Source organism: Mastigoproctus giganteus, chromosome 2, assembly GCF_048544385.1.
Source record: "Mastigoproctus giganteus isolate SK-2022 chromosome 2, ASM4854438v1, whole genome shotgun sequence".
NCBI lineage: Eukaryota > Metazoa > Arthropoda > Arachnida > Uropygi > Thelyphonidae > Mastigoproctus > Mastigoproctus giganteus.
This window is the reverse complement of record NC_143576.1, coordinates 198,413,079-198,430,684: the sequence shown is the minus strand read 5'-3', so window position 1 is coordinate 198,430,684 and position 17,606 is coordinate 198,413,079. Positions and strand designations below refer to the sequence as shown.

The 17,606-nt window shown below is 36.6% G+C and overlaps 1 protein-coding gene across 1 annotated transcript in view; it reads left to right on the top strand.

Annotated features, from left to right (window-relative positions):
- The window catches only part of Dhc1 (dynein axonemal heavy chain 1), a 620,756-nt gene that overhangs the window by 232,029 nt on the left and 371,121 nt on the right, over positions 1 to 17,606 (top strand). The window contains exons 33-34 of the mRNA XM_090390121.1: positions 3,916 to 4,050; positions 9,972 to 10,133. Coding sequence (XP_090246247.1) covers positions 3,916 to 4,050; positions 9,972 to 10,133 — 297 coding nt within the window. The remainder of the gene's footprint in view (positions 1 to 3,915; positions 4,051 to 9,971; positions 10,134 to 17,606) is intronic.

The window sequence follows — 17,606 nt, the reverse complement described above, 5'->3', positions numbered from 1 at the left end:
TATATATCTTCATTCAATAAAATAAATGTTAACTAGTACCAGAATCATTTTTATATAGTAAATGTTTTTAAATACATATCAGTTGCTTAGAGAATGAAGTTGGAGTGCAGAACTGCTATGTGTTGGCAGCTATGAATTCTTATTTCATGTTTCCTGTTTTTTTATTGGATTTTATAGTTTTAAGTTTTTATTTATATTGTCTTTCATTGTTTTACTTCAAGTTTTTGTTTAGCCTTCTTTTGGTTGATAAACCTAAAGTAAGACTGAGTCAATAAAGCAGTTTTAATACCATATTTATTATTGTGATATATAAAAATATAAAGTTAAATTTAATATTAAGAAAAAAGTTAAAATTAAATAAAATCAAGTTATAGTTAAAATTAAATAAAATCAAGTTATAGTTAATAAAAATAAAATTTACAGTAGAAAATATTAATATTTATCACAATTTAATTTTAAATTGTGATAAATATTGGGGGGAAGGAAGGTTTAGATATAGATATTATACAATTGAGAAAATAGCATTAGCATTAGTAGATATATAAGATACAAGGAAGCAAGCTTATTTAGCATCAGCCAAAAAAAAAAAAAAAAAAAACCCTTGCTATTTCACCCATCCATTCACTCCAAAATTTTGTCTAGTTTAGCCTTGAATTTATTTAAGCTGCCAACTTTCACAATGACAGATGGAAGTTTGTTCCAGCAATCAACCACCCACTGGCTAAAGGCAAATTTCCGCACATCTATTCTACAACTGTTTTTCCTCAATTTAAATTTGTGGCCTGTCAGGTGTGGAATCTGAGCAAGAGGAAGAAGCTCATCAGCATTGAGCTTGCTCAAACCATTCAAGGCCCTATACATCACCTTGCAGGTGCCTAGTCTCCAGAGGCGCCTCCGTAGCCAGGTGGGCAGGAGCAGCAGTGCGTAGCACACGCTTCTTGATCAGACCGGGGTTCGAGCCCGTGACCACCAAATACAGAGGATGCAGAAAGGTCAGGAAATGACCACCGCATATTCCCGGAGCAATATGGCCTTAGTTGCTAATGCTCCTAAAAACTAAATAACAACAACAGCCTAGTGTCCAGACACTGAAATTTGCAGAACTTAAGCCTATCTTCGTAACAGCTGCGAGTAGTTCCACTCACTAATCTCATTCCCCTTCTCTGTACTTGTTCTAGTAGCTCAGCATCTTTCCTGAAATGAGGCCTCCAGACCTGTATGCAGTACTCAAGGTATTGCCTGACCATTGCCATATACAAGGGGATAATCACCTCCTTATCCCTGCTAGCAAAATTCTTATGTATCATTGACAAGACCCCATGAGCTACTCTTGCAGCCTGTCTGCACTGCTCAGATAACTTCATATCTGGCTGCACAGTTACCTCCAGCCCCTTTTCATTCTCCATTACCCTGAGCATAGTACCACAGAGTTGGTACGTTACTCTGGGATTACTGCTACCCATATGCAGTTCTTTACATTTGTCAGTGTTAAACTTCAGTTGCCACCTCTCAGCCCATCTGCTCAACTTTTCTAGATCCTGTTGCAGTAGTGTACTGTCATTAACAACCCTTCCAACCTTCATATCATCTGCAAACTTGGACATTAAGCCTGATATACCTTAATCAATATTGATAAATACAGAACACAACAATAATTGCCCCTATATGGACCCTGGGGAACTCCACTAATAACATTAGTCCATGAAGAGCAGTGGCCACTGATTACCACTCTCTGTCTTCTCCCACTCAACCATCCTTTTATCCATTGTAACAACTTGCTCTTAATGCCAGACTGCTCCAACTTGTACATTAATCATCCATGTGCAACATTATCAAAAACTTTCCTAAAATCCAAGTATATGATATCAGAATTATTGTTTGCATCCAGTTCCTTTGTAACCACATCATAATATCCTATCAAATTTGTCAGACAAGACTTTTCCTTAACAAACCCAAGCTGTGTCTGAATAATTGCTGTATATCTTGGACAAAATCCCCATGAGTTGTTCTAACAGCCTGTCTGTAATTATTGGTCTGTAATTATTTGTGTTACCTTTTGATCCTCCCCCCTCCCCTTTGTGAATTTTGGAAACATTTGCACATCTCCAGTCTGTGGGGACTTCCCCTGAGTCCAAATACAATTTGCATTCAATTAATATACAATTCAATTATTGCTAATGCAAGAACAAGAGAATTTAGTTATGCACTGCTCAGAATTTAGTGGATGTCTGAGGAATTCAGTAGATATTTTGTTTTGGATGTGATAATAAACTCTCCCGAAGGCATGATGTAAATTGGGGGGAAGTGAATTGTTCCAGCCAGCACTTGTAGGGTTAGGCGCCTCCGTAGCCAGGTGGGAAGGAGCAGCAGTGCGTAGCACATGCTTCTTGATTAGACCGGGGTTCGAGCCCGTCACCACCAAATACGAAGGATGTGGAAAGGTCAGGGAATGACCACCGCATATTCCCGGAGCAATATGGCCTTAGTTGCTAATGCTCCTCAAAACCAAATAACAACAACAACAACAACAACTTGTAGGGTTGCAGACACAAAGCAATTCTACAGATTCTGACAATTGTCCCTAACATGCTTCAGTGTAGAGAGACAAGTTTTGATTGTTGCTTGTTGGAAACTCAATGAAACCATGCACCGGCACAGCAAGTTTTTATGAGAACAAAAACTGCATTGTAATTGTAATAAAGTTTTAAAGTTTTTCTTAACAAATCTCAATCAAGATGGAAATCCTAATTAAAGAGCCTGTAAAAATTTTTTTTGTTTGTGAGATGCTTGTGGTGAGAGTCAAAAATTAGTTTTAACATCTATGATTATTCCTAAATATTTAACTCAAGAGTTGAAAGGTAGCTGAATACTGTTAATTTTTATTTTAGTGGGCCTGTTATGATTAAGTTTTCCTTTAAAGACTACCATCTTAGTCTTGGCCAGACACATTATGGAAAGTTTATTTTTAATAGTTTAGAAGACAAGATCCATGAGAACAATTTGGAGTTAGGGTTCCAGGATAAACCAAGACCATCCACGGACAATAGTAAAGTTATTGGCATAGCGATGACATGCGCATGTTAAATTAGCACATAAGCCAATCATTTAATACAAGCAATCATTTAATACCTTGTTCCAAATAAGGGTCTCCCAGGATGGAACTTTAGGGACATCTCTGAACAACGTTCCTATAGATATGCTGATGTTAGATTTTAGAGGAACCTGGCAATCCTGAAAATAACTACATATGAGTTGAAACAGTTGAAGGGAATGGTCAGCAGATCTGATACATTTGAGGATGCTCTCCCAACAGAAGGAGTTAAAAGTGTCCTCGAAGTCTTCAAAAACGGCAAGCTCGTACTTTGCAGAAGAAGTTTCAGTGGGAAGAGTGAGCTCAACTAACACATTTTCACAGGACTGGCCTGCACAAAATCTGTATTTCTGAGAAAAAAGAAGTTGATTACTTTCAATTAAGTATTGAATTCTTAAATCTGTTAATTGTTCTAAGAGTTTTCCCGGGTTGGCCAGCAGTGCAATGGGCCTGTATGACTTGGAATCTGAGGATGGCTTGTCAGGTTTTTTTAAAATAATTCTCAGAAGTGCCATTTTCCAAATTTTGGGAAAAGGATCCTCCTGAAGACAGTAATTATTGTTTTTTTATTAAAGAGTTCCCTTTTTTTGTTATCAGTTTACTAAATGTATAAATATTTACTTATTTTATTAATCATAGAAAAGTGAATTACATGTTATATTTCAGATTTAATAAGTCAAGTACTATAAGAAGTTGAGTTCACTTCATTACAAATTGTATGTCAATGAAGTAGACACTGCATACATTGCCTAGCTTGTCATTGTTTATATTTAAAGTTCTTATATTTACTCACATTATTGAGTCTTGGACTATGTATATTACAGGTGCACTATGATTTTGGTCTCAGAAATATTTTGTCTGTTTTGAGGACTCTTGGATCTGTGAGGAGATCAAATCCAACTGATTCAGAATCCACAATTGTGATGCGAGTGTTAAGGAACATGAATTTATCTAAACTGGTGAGTAATATTTATTTACTAGTTATAACTTCATCCATTTAATGGTAATAAACACTGTATTGCATGTAATGAAAGGAATAAATAATTCAATTCATTTAGCTTTAAGTATGTATGTAGTCAAATTCTTTGTTCTATTTTTTCAGATCTTTATCATCAATGTATGCTAAATGAAAAAGATACTTCCACATTTCAGTAGCTAATACAAAGGAAAAAAGTGCAAAGTTGAACAGTTTAACACAAGCACAAAAACACTACTCTGAGTATTGCAGAGCAGTGTGATATCACTAGCAGATGTCGCCTATTGATTGGAGTGTATATGTACTGGGTCACTTGACTAGTGGTTCTCTGGTGCAAGTGAATAGTGATTGTTTGAAAAGAGGAAGTAGAACAGTTTGTGGTTGGTTGTCTGTTGTGGGCAAGTGACTCAAGTTGATACAGATCTGTAATCACCATAGCAGGCTAAATAATGAAAGGAGGAGGAGGAGGAGGAAGAAGGGGTAAAGAATAAGTGGGTATACAATCAGAGATACACTTGTGGGGAGAGAATGGACTACTTTCCTTGGATATTGTGATTGATTGATTTGAACATACAGTGATTCCAGGGATTCTTTCCTTCTGAGATGAGTTTCTGTAATGGTGATCTTGGATTGTCAGGATCAAAACTGTGATCTTCAGAAATTCAGTAGACAGATTGCTCTTCTTCTTGTTGCCACTTTTGGTGTTTGGGCATATTTGTCTATTCTGGCCTGTAATTTTCAGTATAATTTTCCTGTGTAGAATACTTGTGCATTTACACTTCACAACAAACAGCCTCTAATTTCCAGGAATATGAATACTGAAGATTTGTTTTATTTGTTTATTTCCTTTGAAGAAAAGATTTATGTTGTATATTTTAATTCACATTAATCCACTCTCTTTTTTTCAGTCCCTCTCATTTTATAAATCAAATTATGAGAGGCAATTCGTGTTACCAAGAAAACTGTGGTGGCTGTCAGACTCTTATCTATATAAAAATCTTTAAGCACAATTATTGACTGCATCAACATTTAGCAGCAGTTTTCTGTTTCTTTCTGTCCATGTACACATATGTTATATTAATTATTCATTAGTTATTAAGCTACATTATTTTTCCTTTGAGTGAAAGTCAATGCAACAAGGCACCATATGTTTAAGAGTGTAAATAATCTATATAATATTGGTGTAAATACACCATAGAAAATGCTTAAATGAAAAAACTACGTTTGTAGTGTGAAAGAGCATCATTTTATCTGTATCTCATATTGTGCTCCTCGTTCACAACGAGTTGCCATGCATTGCACTACTTCGAATAAGTAACGCTTCACTAAAAGAGAAGACTATTGTTACTTATTCTCAGTGGGCACCACCACCCAGATGGCACCGTTTCAAGGCTTGTTGGCCTAAAACATCTCTCATATTGTGTGATTATCTTCACAACTGGATTGTCATGTCTGCAATACCAGGGTACCTGCTCACCCACTGATGAAAGGCCAACAAGCCTTGAAATGGTGCCATCTGGGTGGTGGTGCCCACTGAGAATAAGTAACAATCGTCTTCTCTTTTAGTGAAGACTTTTAGCATTACTTATTTGAAATGATCAGCCAATAGCCAATAGCCGATCATGATCGGCCAATAGCCGTGAAACAGTGCTGTCTGGGTGGTGGTACTCAACTGAGAATAAGTAACAATAGCCTTCTCTATTAGTGAAGCGTTACTTATTCGAAGTAGTGCAATATCATGGCAACTCGTCGTGAAGGCAGAGCACAATATGAGAAAAAGCAAATGATGCCTACAACAACTACTTTGTAGTTTATTAAGAGTTATCTATGGTGTATCTAAACACCGATATTATATAGATACCAAACTCTTAAAGTATTATGCCTTGTGCATTTATTTATTTTAAGTAAAGCTGTTAATAGTTGATTACCGGTGATCAGAGATTTCGTTAGTTAGCATATCTGTTAAGAATGAAAGGTAAACAGAAATCTTATGGATGATCTTCATTGTAGAAAAAAGGGTTGATATCAAGGTGGTCTTTATAGTGGTTCTGTGGACTGTTTTTGTTCACAAAGTATTCAGAGTTAGTATTGAACTCCTTGTAAAAATTTGTGGTTCAAGACTATTACTACTAAATATGGTGATATTTCTTTTATTCTCTCTCTCTATCTCATGAACTACTCTGGCCTTATGAACTATCTCATTATCTTATGAACTACTCTTGGAGTATAAACAGAATTTAGTTTATTTATTATGGGATTCATGCAATCATTCATGTTTACACTTATGAAATAATTGTTTCATTTATGTTGTTCAGTTCATGAACCAATCATTAAAAAATAATTTCCTCTATGCTTTTATAAACGAACTTGATTATTTTAATGATTCATGTTTATTTGTAGTAGGAGACTGGCAGAATTACTTAACAAGTACAGGTCACTGTTGAACAAAAGCCGAGAATTAGGGTTGAATTTGAAAGTGTCTGCAATTCTGCCCAGACACGATAGGAGGGAGTATATGATGAGAGCCTTGTCGATCAATTCGGTCCTGGAAAGATTGTGCAAGGCTCAAGGGGTAGAATTTTTTTCAGCCTGGACTGTACTTGTTAACAGGAGAGATTGCTTCTACAGGGATGGGATACACTTAAATAGAAAGGATGCAAGAATATTTGCTGATGCTATTGAAGCAGTGTTAGGTGGGTCGGAAAACTGCTAGCTTGGGGGGAGACAAAGACCAATAGATTGACAGTAGCCACTGGCAGAGGTGAAAGAGATTCTTGCACTGCTTCTATTAGAATGAGCAGAAGCCTGAAAAACAAGATGCATGGTATTTCAGAGACTGCTGGGAGCCATTGCGGTACAAGTAAACACATGGGTTGTGTTAGGGTAGCTAAGAATAGAAACAGGTGCAGGTATAATTGCGTGTACACCAATGCTAGGAGTTTAGTAAATAAATTTGATGAATTTGAGGTATTGCTCAAAACATCGAAGGCAGATATAGTTGGGATATCAGAAACGTGGTATCACACAGATATAAGGGATGCAGAACTGCAATTTGGGGAGTACAACGTCTACAGAAAGGATAGACAGGATAGGAAGGGAGGAGGGGTTATGTTATTAATTAAGAAACACATAAAAACCAAGGAAGTGAAGCCAGTCGACATCGCTGGACAGTGCAGTGTGGAGTCAGTTTGGTGTGACATAAACATTGGGAGATCAAAATTGAGAGTAGGAGTGTGTTATAGGCCTAATGACTCTGATGAGTATAATAAGGAACTGTACAGGGAAATAGAGTGGGCCAGTAAATCAGAGTGTCTTATAATGGGAGATTTTAATTTCCCAGATATTGACTGGAATTTGGGGGCTGGTTACTCACACACTAGCAGGACTTTTGTGGATTTATTGGATGATTGTTTTCTACATCAGCATGTTCGGGAGGGAACTAGAGGGAGTAATACTCTTGATTTGATTATCAGCAGTGATTCTTCATGCATTAAGAATCTGCAGATAAATGAACCACTAGGTGGCAGTGATCACAGTGTGCTGAAGTGGGATTTACTCAAAGAGGTAACTACCATTAGGGGTAAAGGGAAGGGTTATTGCTTCCGTAAAGGCGACTACGATGGACTGAGACAGTATTTAAATTCTATACAGTGGGACCAACTGATGATGTTACCAACAGCAAATTCAAAATGGGAAGCATTCAAAGAACTTATCTTGGCTTTACATACCAACTAAGAAATATTGTTCAAGGTTTAGGCCAAAATGGATGTCAGATGAACTAATGAAGCATATGGCAGAGAAGAAAAATGCATGGGATACATACAAATTAACACATGACACAGAAGCCTATGATAGATACAAGTTGATATGCAACCAAGTTACAAAGGAGGTTAGGCAGGCGAAGGCAGATTACGAGAAATCCTTGGCAAGGGATGCAAAGAAAAACAGCAAAGAGTTCTTTACTTATGTAAACTCTAGAAGGAAGGGGATGAATCAGATTGGTCCACTTGATATTGATGGGTCAAGTGTTGATGATCCTGCTCAGGTAGCTAACAAACTAAATGAATATTTTGCATCGACATTCACACATGAGGAGTTATTCAGCGAGGGGAATGCCAGAGGTGTATTCAACTCTAGCAGTAAGCTACAGAATCTTGAAATAACTGGGAGTAAAGTGGAGGAGAAACTGTTGAAGATAAACACAAGAAAGGCACCCGGGGTGGATGGGATCTATCCAGTTATATTAAAGGAGGCAGAAAAGGAAGTAAGCAAACCCTTAGCCATAATTATGAGAGCTTCCTTGGACTCAGGGGAGGTACCCATAGACTGGAAATGTGCAAATGTTACCCCAATTCACAAAGGAGGATCAAAGGCTGACACAAGTAATTATAGACCTGTGAGCTTAACTTCTGTTCCAGGAAAATTAATGGAGGCACTGGTTAAAGAAGCACTGCAAGATCATTTAGACAAGACTTCAGTTATAGCTCAGACACAGCATGGTTTTGTTAAGGGTAAGTCTTGCCTGACCAACTTGATTGGATACTATGATGCAGTCACAAAAGAACTGGATGCAGGGAATAACTTTGATATTATATACTTGGATCTTAGAAAGGCTTTTGATACTGTTGACATGGAAGACTGCTACACAAATTGGAGCAGTGTGACATTGGAGGCAAATTGCTGCTATGGATAAAGGGGTGGTTGAGGGGGAGAAGACAGAGAGTGGTAATCAATGGACACTGCTCATCGTGGACTGATGTTATTAGTGGAGTCCCTCAGGGCTCAGTGTTGGGTCCATTATTGTTTTCTGTATTTATAAATGATATTGATGATGGTATATCGGGCTTAATGTCCAAGTTTGCAGACGATACAAAGGTTGGCAGGGTTGTCAAGGACACTACTGACACTATGCTGCTGCAACAGGATCTGGAAAGGTTGAGCAGATGGGCTGAGAGGTGGCAAATGAAGTTTAACATTGATAAATGTAAAGTACTACACATGGGAAACAGCAACCCCAGAGCAACGTATCAACTCTGTGGTACTACACTGACAGTGGTAGAGAATGAAAGGGACTTGGGGGTGGTTGTGCAGGCAGATATGAAGTTCTCTGAGCAGTGCAGACGGGCTGCAAGAGTAGCTCATGGAGTATTGTCAATGATATACAGGAATTTTTCCAGCAGGGATAAGGAGGTGATTATTCCATTGTATAAGGCGATGGTCAGGCCACACCTAGAGTACTGTATACAGGTCTGGAGGCCTCATTTCAAGAAGGATGTAGAGCTGCTGGAACGAGTACAGAGAAGGGCAACAAGATTAGTGAATGGAACAAAGGGGTGCTCTTACGAAGAAAGGCTTAAGTTTTGCAAATTACAGTGTCTGGAGACTGGGCACCAGCGAGGTGATCTGATAGAGGTGTATAAAGCCTTGAATGGTTTAAGCATGCTCAATGCTGATAGGATTCTTCCTCTAGCTCAGAAAAATCACCTGAGAGGGCATAAATTCAAATTGAGGAAAGACAGATGTAGGATAGACGTGCGGAAATTTGCCTTTAGCCAGCGGGTGGTTGGTTGGTGGAACAGACTTCCATCCCTTGTGGTGGAGGTTGATAGCCTAAATAAGTTTAAGGCTCAGCTGGACAGGTATTTTGAACGAACAGAGGGGTGAAGTGGAAGTGGCGTTTTTTTTTTTTTTTTTTTATTGGCTGATGCTGCATAAGCTTGCTTTCTTGCATCAAATGCCTCTACTAATGCTAATGCTAATGCTAATTTACTAACTTTAAAAGTTGCCCAATTTATTCCTTTTGTTGATTTAAATATTTGACAATGGATTATAGCTTGCTTAAAACAAGTCAAATTCAATTCCAGTTCAATTTTGATAACATTAATGAAGGTCATATATTTATAGATTGATGAAGATGAACCATTGTTTATATCTCTGATTAATGACTTGTTCCCTGGAATCTGTACTGACAAACAAGCATATCCAGAATTAGAAGAAGCTATTGCTAACTATCTCATTGAAATTGGACTAATAAATCATGCTTCATGGACTCTAAAATTAATACAGGTAAGTTTTAGCATAGTTAGCAAATTAATAGACTAATAATTACATTAAAAAAATTATATTCTATTTTAAAATTTAAAAAATTTGCTTCAAGATAAATATATGAATATTTTTTAGAGCTAAAGAATCAAAGTACGTATGGTTGTGGGAGAGGTGACAAGAGTAATCTGCAGCCTAGGGTAGTAAAGAGCTTTAATTTATGCCTGTTTGCATGTTATGCTTCATCTGTATGTGAATTTATAGCATTTGCTTATAGGATCATCATATACTAGATACATACATACATTTTTTTGCTTGTTTCATATTTTTACATTTAACAGCCCTTATAAAATTAATCTAATTATTTATGGTTATGCTTTGTATACAGAATATTTCAATTAAAATGTGCCAGGGTCTGTCTCACATATTTTTAAGTTTAGGAAATTAGTTGACTGGATCTTTTTTGTTTTATTGGGCCAAAACTTTTGAATTCAATGCTAAAATTGAATAAAATCTAAATATTACCATTTAGATTTTATGATTTCTAAATTAAAATTTTGTCTAATCAGCCACTTTTTTTCTCAATGGGTAAGTTGTCCCACACTTTCCATTTAGTCTAAAAACATCATTGATCACTTCTGAAAAGAGTGTAATCCAATTTATTTGAAGAATAAAAAAAATAACAACAACATAATGGTCATAATCTGTGGAAATGTGACACAAACTGCCAAATATATGCTTACTGAAGAGCAACCAACACATACAACCACTGTGTTCATTTTGTTTTTTTCTTAAAATAAAATTGGTTTATGTTTATTTTGGAAATACACTGGTGATGCATTTAGACTAAACTGAAGATGTGGAAAAACTCTCCCATTGAGAAAAAAATTACTTAATTAGGCAAAATTTTAATGTAGAAATCATAAAATCGAATTGGTAATAGTTAGTCCAATTTTAACATCAAATTCAAAATTATCTTCCCAAATATGGCAAAAATGTCCAGATGACAAATAGCCTAAATCTAAGATCCAGCTTAAGGTCAGGAGTGAAATAAAAACAATATTTTCATCAACAATGACCAGATGAGAAATGTGACTTAATACAAAAATTTAATTAATTATTTTTTATTTAATTAATTTTTTTGTATTAAAGCCTAATTTATAAAAATTAAAGTAGTAAAATAAAGTCCATGTATATAGAAATAAATCGGTCAATTACTAAGTGCCAGACACTCAGGATGAAGGGCCCATAGTCACGAATGGTCATTTATGTAGTATTATCTCAAATAGAGAGCTTTATGGTAATTGAAAAAAAGTTTCTAGTACCCTGGCTTGGCCTAAAACTGAGGAACTAACGAAAATGTGTATTTGAGTCTTTCCAGTTGTTGTGAATGACAAGGGTAGGAGAGGCGACTCCGACTTCTTCCTGGAGAAGCGATTAAAGTCTTGGGGGAGAAGTGACTGGCAGGTGATGGCTGTGCAAGACTCCACGCAGGTACCTCCCCACCACCACCACCGCCTCAACACTGGCTCTCTGAGTACCTCCTTGCCAGGACAACTCCAGCTTTGAAAATTGTTAAAAAATACTTCTTGTCGCAAAGTTTATAAACAACCTTTATAGAATTATTAACTAACTATTGAGCAACCTTTCTGTCACCAAAAGGAGAGTTATTTAATACAAAGAAGCATGCTATCGAAGTTCAATAAAAAATAGTTTTTTTAATTTTAACACAAAGTAAATGATAGATTTCAATCGGAATAGTTTTCCCTTGATAAACATCGAATAACACATAGCTAATGTGATTTTTAAATATTCAGCTCCATTAGCAATGGAAATAGAGGGGGAGGATACAAAAATTACTCACATTTTCCTGTCTGACGCCACCAATTTTAATTTTAAAAATATTTTAAAATTATATTTTAAACCTATTCATTACTCACTACCTGAGCTCTTTCCAACGGTGTATAAAAAGCTATAGGTTGTCAACATTTTCTTGTCCCCACCACATTTTACCCCCCCCCCATTTCTTAGACAAATTTTTGTCAACAATGATCAATATGGCACTATGTTGTCCCACATGATGTACAAACCCATGCAAAATTTCAAGTCAATAGGGTGGTTCCAGAGATACAATGCTGTGACAGACGAACAGACAGATAGACAGACAACCGAGTGACATTATAAGGGTCCTTCGTCCATCATTTTTTAGTCCATCTGTCATCATGTCTTAGACTACAGACCCTAAAAAGAAGGTAAACACTGAAAACCAGTGAAACAGATTGTTTCTTTGCAGGTTTAGCTTTTCCAAGAATGCAAAACTAGTGAATGGAGAGAAAAAATCTTTCACTAGTTTTGCATTTTTGGAAAAGATAAACTTGCAAAGAGACATTCTGCTTCAATGGTTTCATATTTTTACATTTAACATGTCTCCTTGACTGGCTAAAGCCATAGCAAACTGAAAATGAAAATCTAGAGAAAGTTAACTGAATGAAATGAAGGTCCCCTAATGAAGAATAGATGAAAATACCTGGCAAAGAATAGATGAAAAATTTGGCTACCGTGGTCCATCTTTTCAAGGGGAAGCTATAAAGGAGTGAAGGATAAACACAGTGTTTTGATAGCCCTCAAGCTCAGAAGAATTTGTGTTGAGTGACTGTAGTCCTGATGCTATGCAACCAACAAGCAAACACACTCCTGACTGTCAAAATGCTCAAAGCTGTGAAAAAATAAAAGAGAAAATGTATGAACAGAATGTTAATATTCAAAGACAGTGCAGTGCCTCTAGTAAGAATAAAATATTTGACTATTTCAAATGTGAAATATTAAAGGTTATTCCATAATTACAAAATAATAATGTATTAAAATGAAATTAATTTTGAGGGAAAGGAACCAAGGAATACATAATTTAGAATATGTTTAAAATAATAGGTGACATAAAAGCAAAGTGACTTAAAACAAGCAAAAGGGCAGAAATAACAAAGTCTGAAATAGTGAAGGCATGTTCATGCAATAATATAAAAATATACAGCCAGAATGTATTGGAAAGACTATTATATTAGACTAGAGAATACATAAAAGCTAAAGAGAGCAAAACACACTAAATTGAACAGCATAAGAATGAAAACAAAGCAATGTAAACATACATGGTAAAAAAGGAATTAAATTTAGTTAAGGTGAAATCTAAACATAAGGAAAGGAGCGGCGCCTCCGTAGCCAGGTGGGAAGGAGCAGCAGTGCATAGCACACGCTTCTTGATTAGACCGGGGTTCGAGCCCATCACCACCAAATTACGGAGAATGCAGAAAGGTCAGGGAATGACCACTGCATATCCCGGAGCAATATGGCCTTAGTTGCTAATGCTCCTAAAAACCAAAATAACAAATAACAAATAAGGAAAGGAAGTAATGTTACAAACACAGGGCATTTTGGGTAACTTGACAGGACGAGAGGCAAAATTGGAGAGTTCCAAATGGCAGACACAGAAGAAGGGCTGAAAACTGTACTAAACTATAATGACCCATTTTAAAGATCAGGAGTGAAATATGAATAATGTTCTTATTGACACCAACCAGAGAGATAGAGAGAATGTGACTTAAAAACTTTAAAGTAATAAGATAAAGTCTGCTTATATAGAAAAAAGAATAACAGGAAAAGAAAGAAAACACCAAAAACCAGTGAAATGGTATGATATGGTAATTTTCTCTTCGAAGATTTAGGATTTCCAAAAATGAAAAAATTGAATGAATGGAAGAATTTTTCCATTTTATTTTATATATGAACAGACTTTATTTTACTACTTTAAATATTTTGACACATTTCCTGTCTGGTCAGTCTCAACAGAAATATTGTTTGTATCCTGTATAGTTCTTCAAATAGGCCTCTGGGGTTGGGTATACTCATACTATAATTTTTAGTGTTTTCCACCAACCATGGAATAAAACGAAAGACCCAAATTTTTAAAATATTTAATATAGAGAATATTTAATATCATTCATTTATTGTAAATATTAAATATTTTAAAAATTTGGGTTTTTCGTCTTTCGTTTTATTCCATGGTTGGTGGAAAACACTAAAAATTATAGTATGTATCCTGTATATACTTTATTTCATAAAATCTGGGTCACTGACATCTTTGTTATGGTTTTGACAACTACAAAGTGATCTAACTACAGTAAAAGCCCAGCTTTTCACCATCTATCCCAGCTATCTATCCATCTGTCTTTCAAGAAAGCTCATGCAACTGGCATTTTAAAAATTCCAGTTGCACGAGCTTTCTATTTATTTTAAAAAAGGACAATTACATCGCTTATGTAGCCAGTAGTAAAAAGAATGCAAATTAAAGAAGAAATCTTTATTGCAATAATAATAATAATAATAATAATAATAATACAATGGATACATTGCAATAAGCCCTTCACGGCCACAAGGCCAGAGGTTAACAGTAATTACAATATGTAAGAAAAAGAAATTAATAAATTAAATGTAAAAAGACATATGTGAACGTATAAAAAGTAAATACAGTTCAACACTCAAAGTATAATACGATTAAAAACATCACAATGTACAAAGAATATATAGGTGGAAAACTGCAAGGTTGGTTGGTAAGCCATCTTCATGTCGTATTGCTGGACTGCGGCATTAAGGCAAGCTTCAAGGAGAAGAATCAGGGACAGGGAAGTACAATTTAAGGATGCGGCGTCTGTACTCCTTATCACTAGAAAACTTATTAAGGTCAGCATCCAAAGACTGGGCACATGAAAGTAGCTGATATGGCAGAAACCTATCAGATAGGTGGAGACGGCTGAGATGTGGGCATAGAGTTGGAGTCGCTCTGAGGGAAGGCTGAGGGACTCTCCAAGAGCACAGGTCCCAGAATGATGGTGCCGAGATCTTTCCAGTGATCATTTTTACAGTTGTGGTAAGGCATTTCACCCTAATCAGTGTGGGAAGCCTGTGAATTTTTATCAAACTGGCCATTTCAGTGGTCCTTAACTGTGGAGGAAGTTTATGTTTGTTTATGGCCCATTTTAAGAGCCAAAACTCAGTAGAAAAGAGTGGTCGAAATGTGCTAGGGGCGGCAGATGCCCATACTTCTGCAGCATATAGAAGCGGAGAGTATACCGTGCTTTTTATATATCTTCTGGTGGTCGTTACTTCATTAATATAATACAAATGCTGTTTGGCCATCCATCGGAGTCGAGCTGCCTGGGTGAGCAGCTTTTCCATGTGGTTACCAAAGCAGAGCTTAGGATCAAAAACAACCCCCAAATCAGTATGTTTCTTGACGATGGGAATAAGGGAATTGCATAGTGTTGACTGAATATAGGAAGGCGTTTTCTTTAATGAGAATATCATAAATTCAGACTTTTCTGGATTTATTTTTAGTCCAAACTGGTTGAGGTAGTTTGCAAATTCCAGGAGTATATTGTTAATTGATGCTGTTATCATGATAAGATCATCATGTGGAGAAATCAGTGTGAGGAGTTTCATATCATCAACATAACATAGAGTATCATGCCTGGACTCAACAAGCGGTGAGAGAAGTGCTGTAAATAAGAGGCCGGATAAGACAATAATTAAATATTCATTTAAATAATTAAATATTCATCATCATCATCAGCCATTTTCAATCCACTGCAGGATGAAGGCCTCTCCAGCAACTTTCCAGTTCCTTATGTTTTGTGCAATGGCCATCCATTTACTATCCACAAACTCATGAATTTTGTCTATCCATATCCGCCGTTGTCTTCCAGGTTTTCTTCTTGCTCCTCTTGGGTACCATTCTGTTATTTTCTTAGTCCATCTGTCATCATGTCTTCGAGCTATGTGTCCTGCCCAAGACCATTTTAGTTCTTTAGTTTTGATAAGAATGTCCTTTACTTGAGTTTGCTGCCTAATTCATGTGTTTCTCTGATTATTTAACAGTCTAATTCCCGATATAATTCGTACCATTCTTCGCTGTGTAGTTCTCAGCTTCTCTTTCATTCTTTTGGTGAGTGCCCAAGTTTCACTTCCATAAGTCATGGTGGGGAGTATACATTGGTTCATTATTTTACATTTCAGACAAACCGGGATATTGCTTCTCAGTATGTGACTATATTTCCTGAATACTATCCATCCAAAATTTATTCTTCTCCTGACTTCCAGCCATTTATCATTATTACAGCTGATGACTTGTGCCAGATAAGTATACGAAGCCATGTTTTCAATTACTGCTCCTTCAATCATTATGTCCCTTTCTGTGTCATACTTGTTTATCATTACTTTTGTTTTAGCCAAATTCATCTTTAGTCCGAAATCCTTACTAACTGTGCATAACTGATTAAGATTTTCCTCTAATTCTTTGAGATCGTGGCTAATGACCACAATGTCATCTGCAAATTGTAAATGGTTTAGGCACTCTCCATTCACATTGACTCCTTTCTGCGACCAGTCTAATCTTCTGAAAGCTTCCTCAAGGGCAGCAGTAAACAACTTCGGAGATATTGTGTCACCTTGTCGAACTCCTTTCTCAATTTTAAATTTGCTACTGTCTTTGTCTAGTATAATAAAGGAGGTAGCGTTCTCATATATTTTCTTCAAAATCATATTATGGTTTTTATTATGCTGTATAGAGTCAAATGCCTTTTCATAATCCACAAATGCCAGGCATAATGGTATTTTATATTCATTTTCTTTCTCCATTACCTGTGACATTACGTGAAGGTGATCCATAATTGAGAATCCTGTCCTAAAGCCAGCTTGCTCTTTTCGTTGATTCTCATCAAGTATTCTTTCTAATCTGTTAGTAATGACCCTTGTGAACAACTTGTAGATTTGGGATAACAAGCTAATTGGTCTATAATTTCCAATTTCTGATTTATCTCCTTTCTATGCAGCAAAACTAGAGCAGCAAAGCAACGGGCACAAAGTGGCAGGAGTGCTGTGACTTGGGGGAGAACTAAGGGGGGCGAATCTCCAACGCATCACGGCCTAAAGAAATGTGCAACTTGTGAAATGTTTGCCGAACTCTCTGGAATGGAACATGACATTGCCATGGGGGATGTCTTTGTGTGTGCGTGATGTAAGGAGTGTAAGGAAATCAGGCGACAACTCAGCATTGTTATGGGCCTATATGAGAGTTTGAAGGACAGGGTGGATGCCCTCGAAAGATCTAAATTGAGAGGCCCATCAAGCTCTCAGCTGCCCACATCAATGCCAGAGCTTGCACTTGGTCATCACGCAACACAGCGGCAACCCCCAAGGCAGAATGCACTGGTCCCACAGGAACTAGTAGTTGTTGGTGACTCTATTGTCAGGGAAACGGGAAACATGCTTTGTAAAAAGGATAGGTGGAACAGGACCAGGGTATGTCTGCCAGGGGCAAAGGTTGATGACGTTGTAGAGCGGATATCATCTTTTAAGGGAACAAAAGGTGATATAGTTGTACGCGTTGGCACTAATGATATTAGGAGTAGGAGACCGGCAGAATTACTTAACAAGTACAGGTCACTGTTG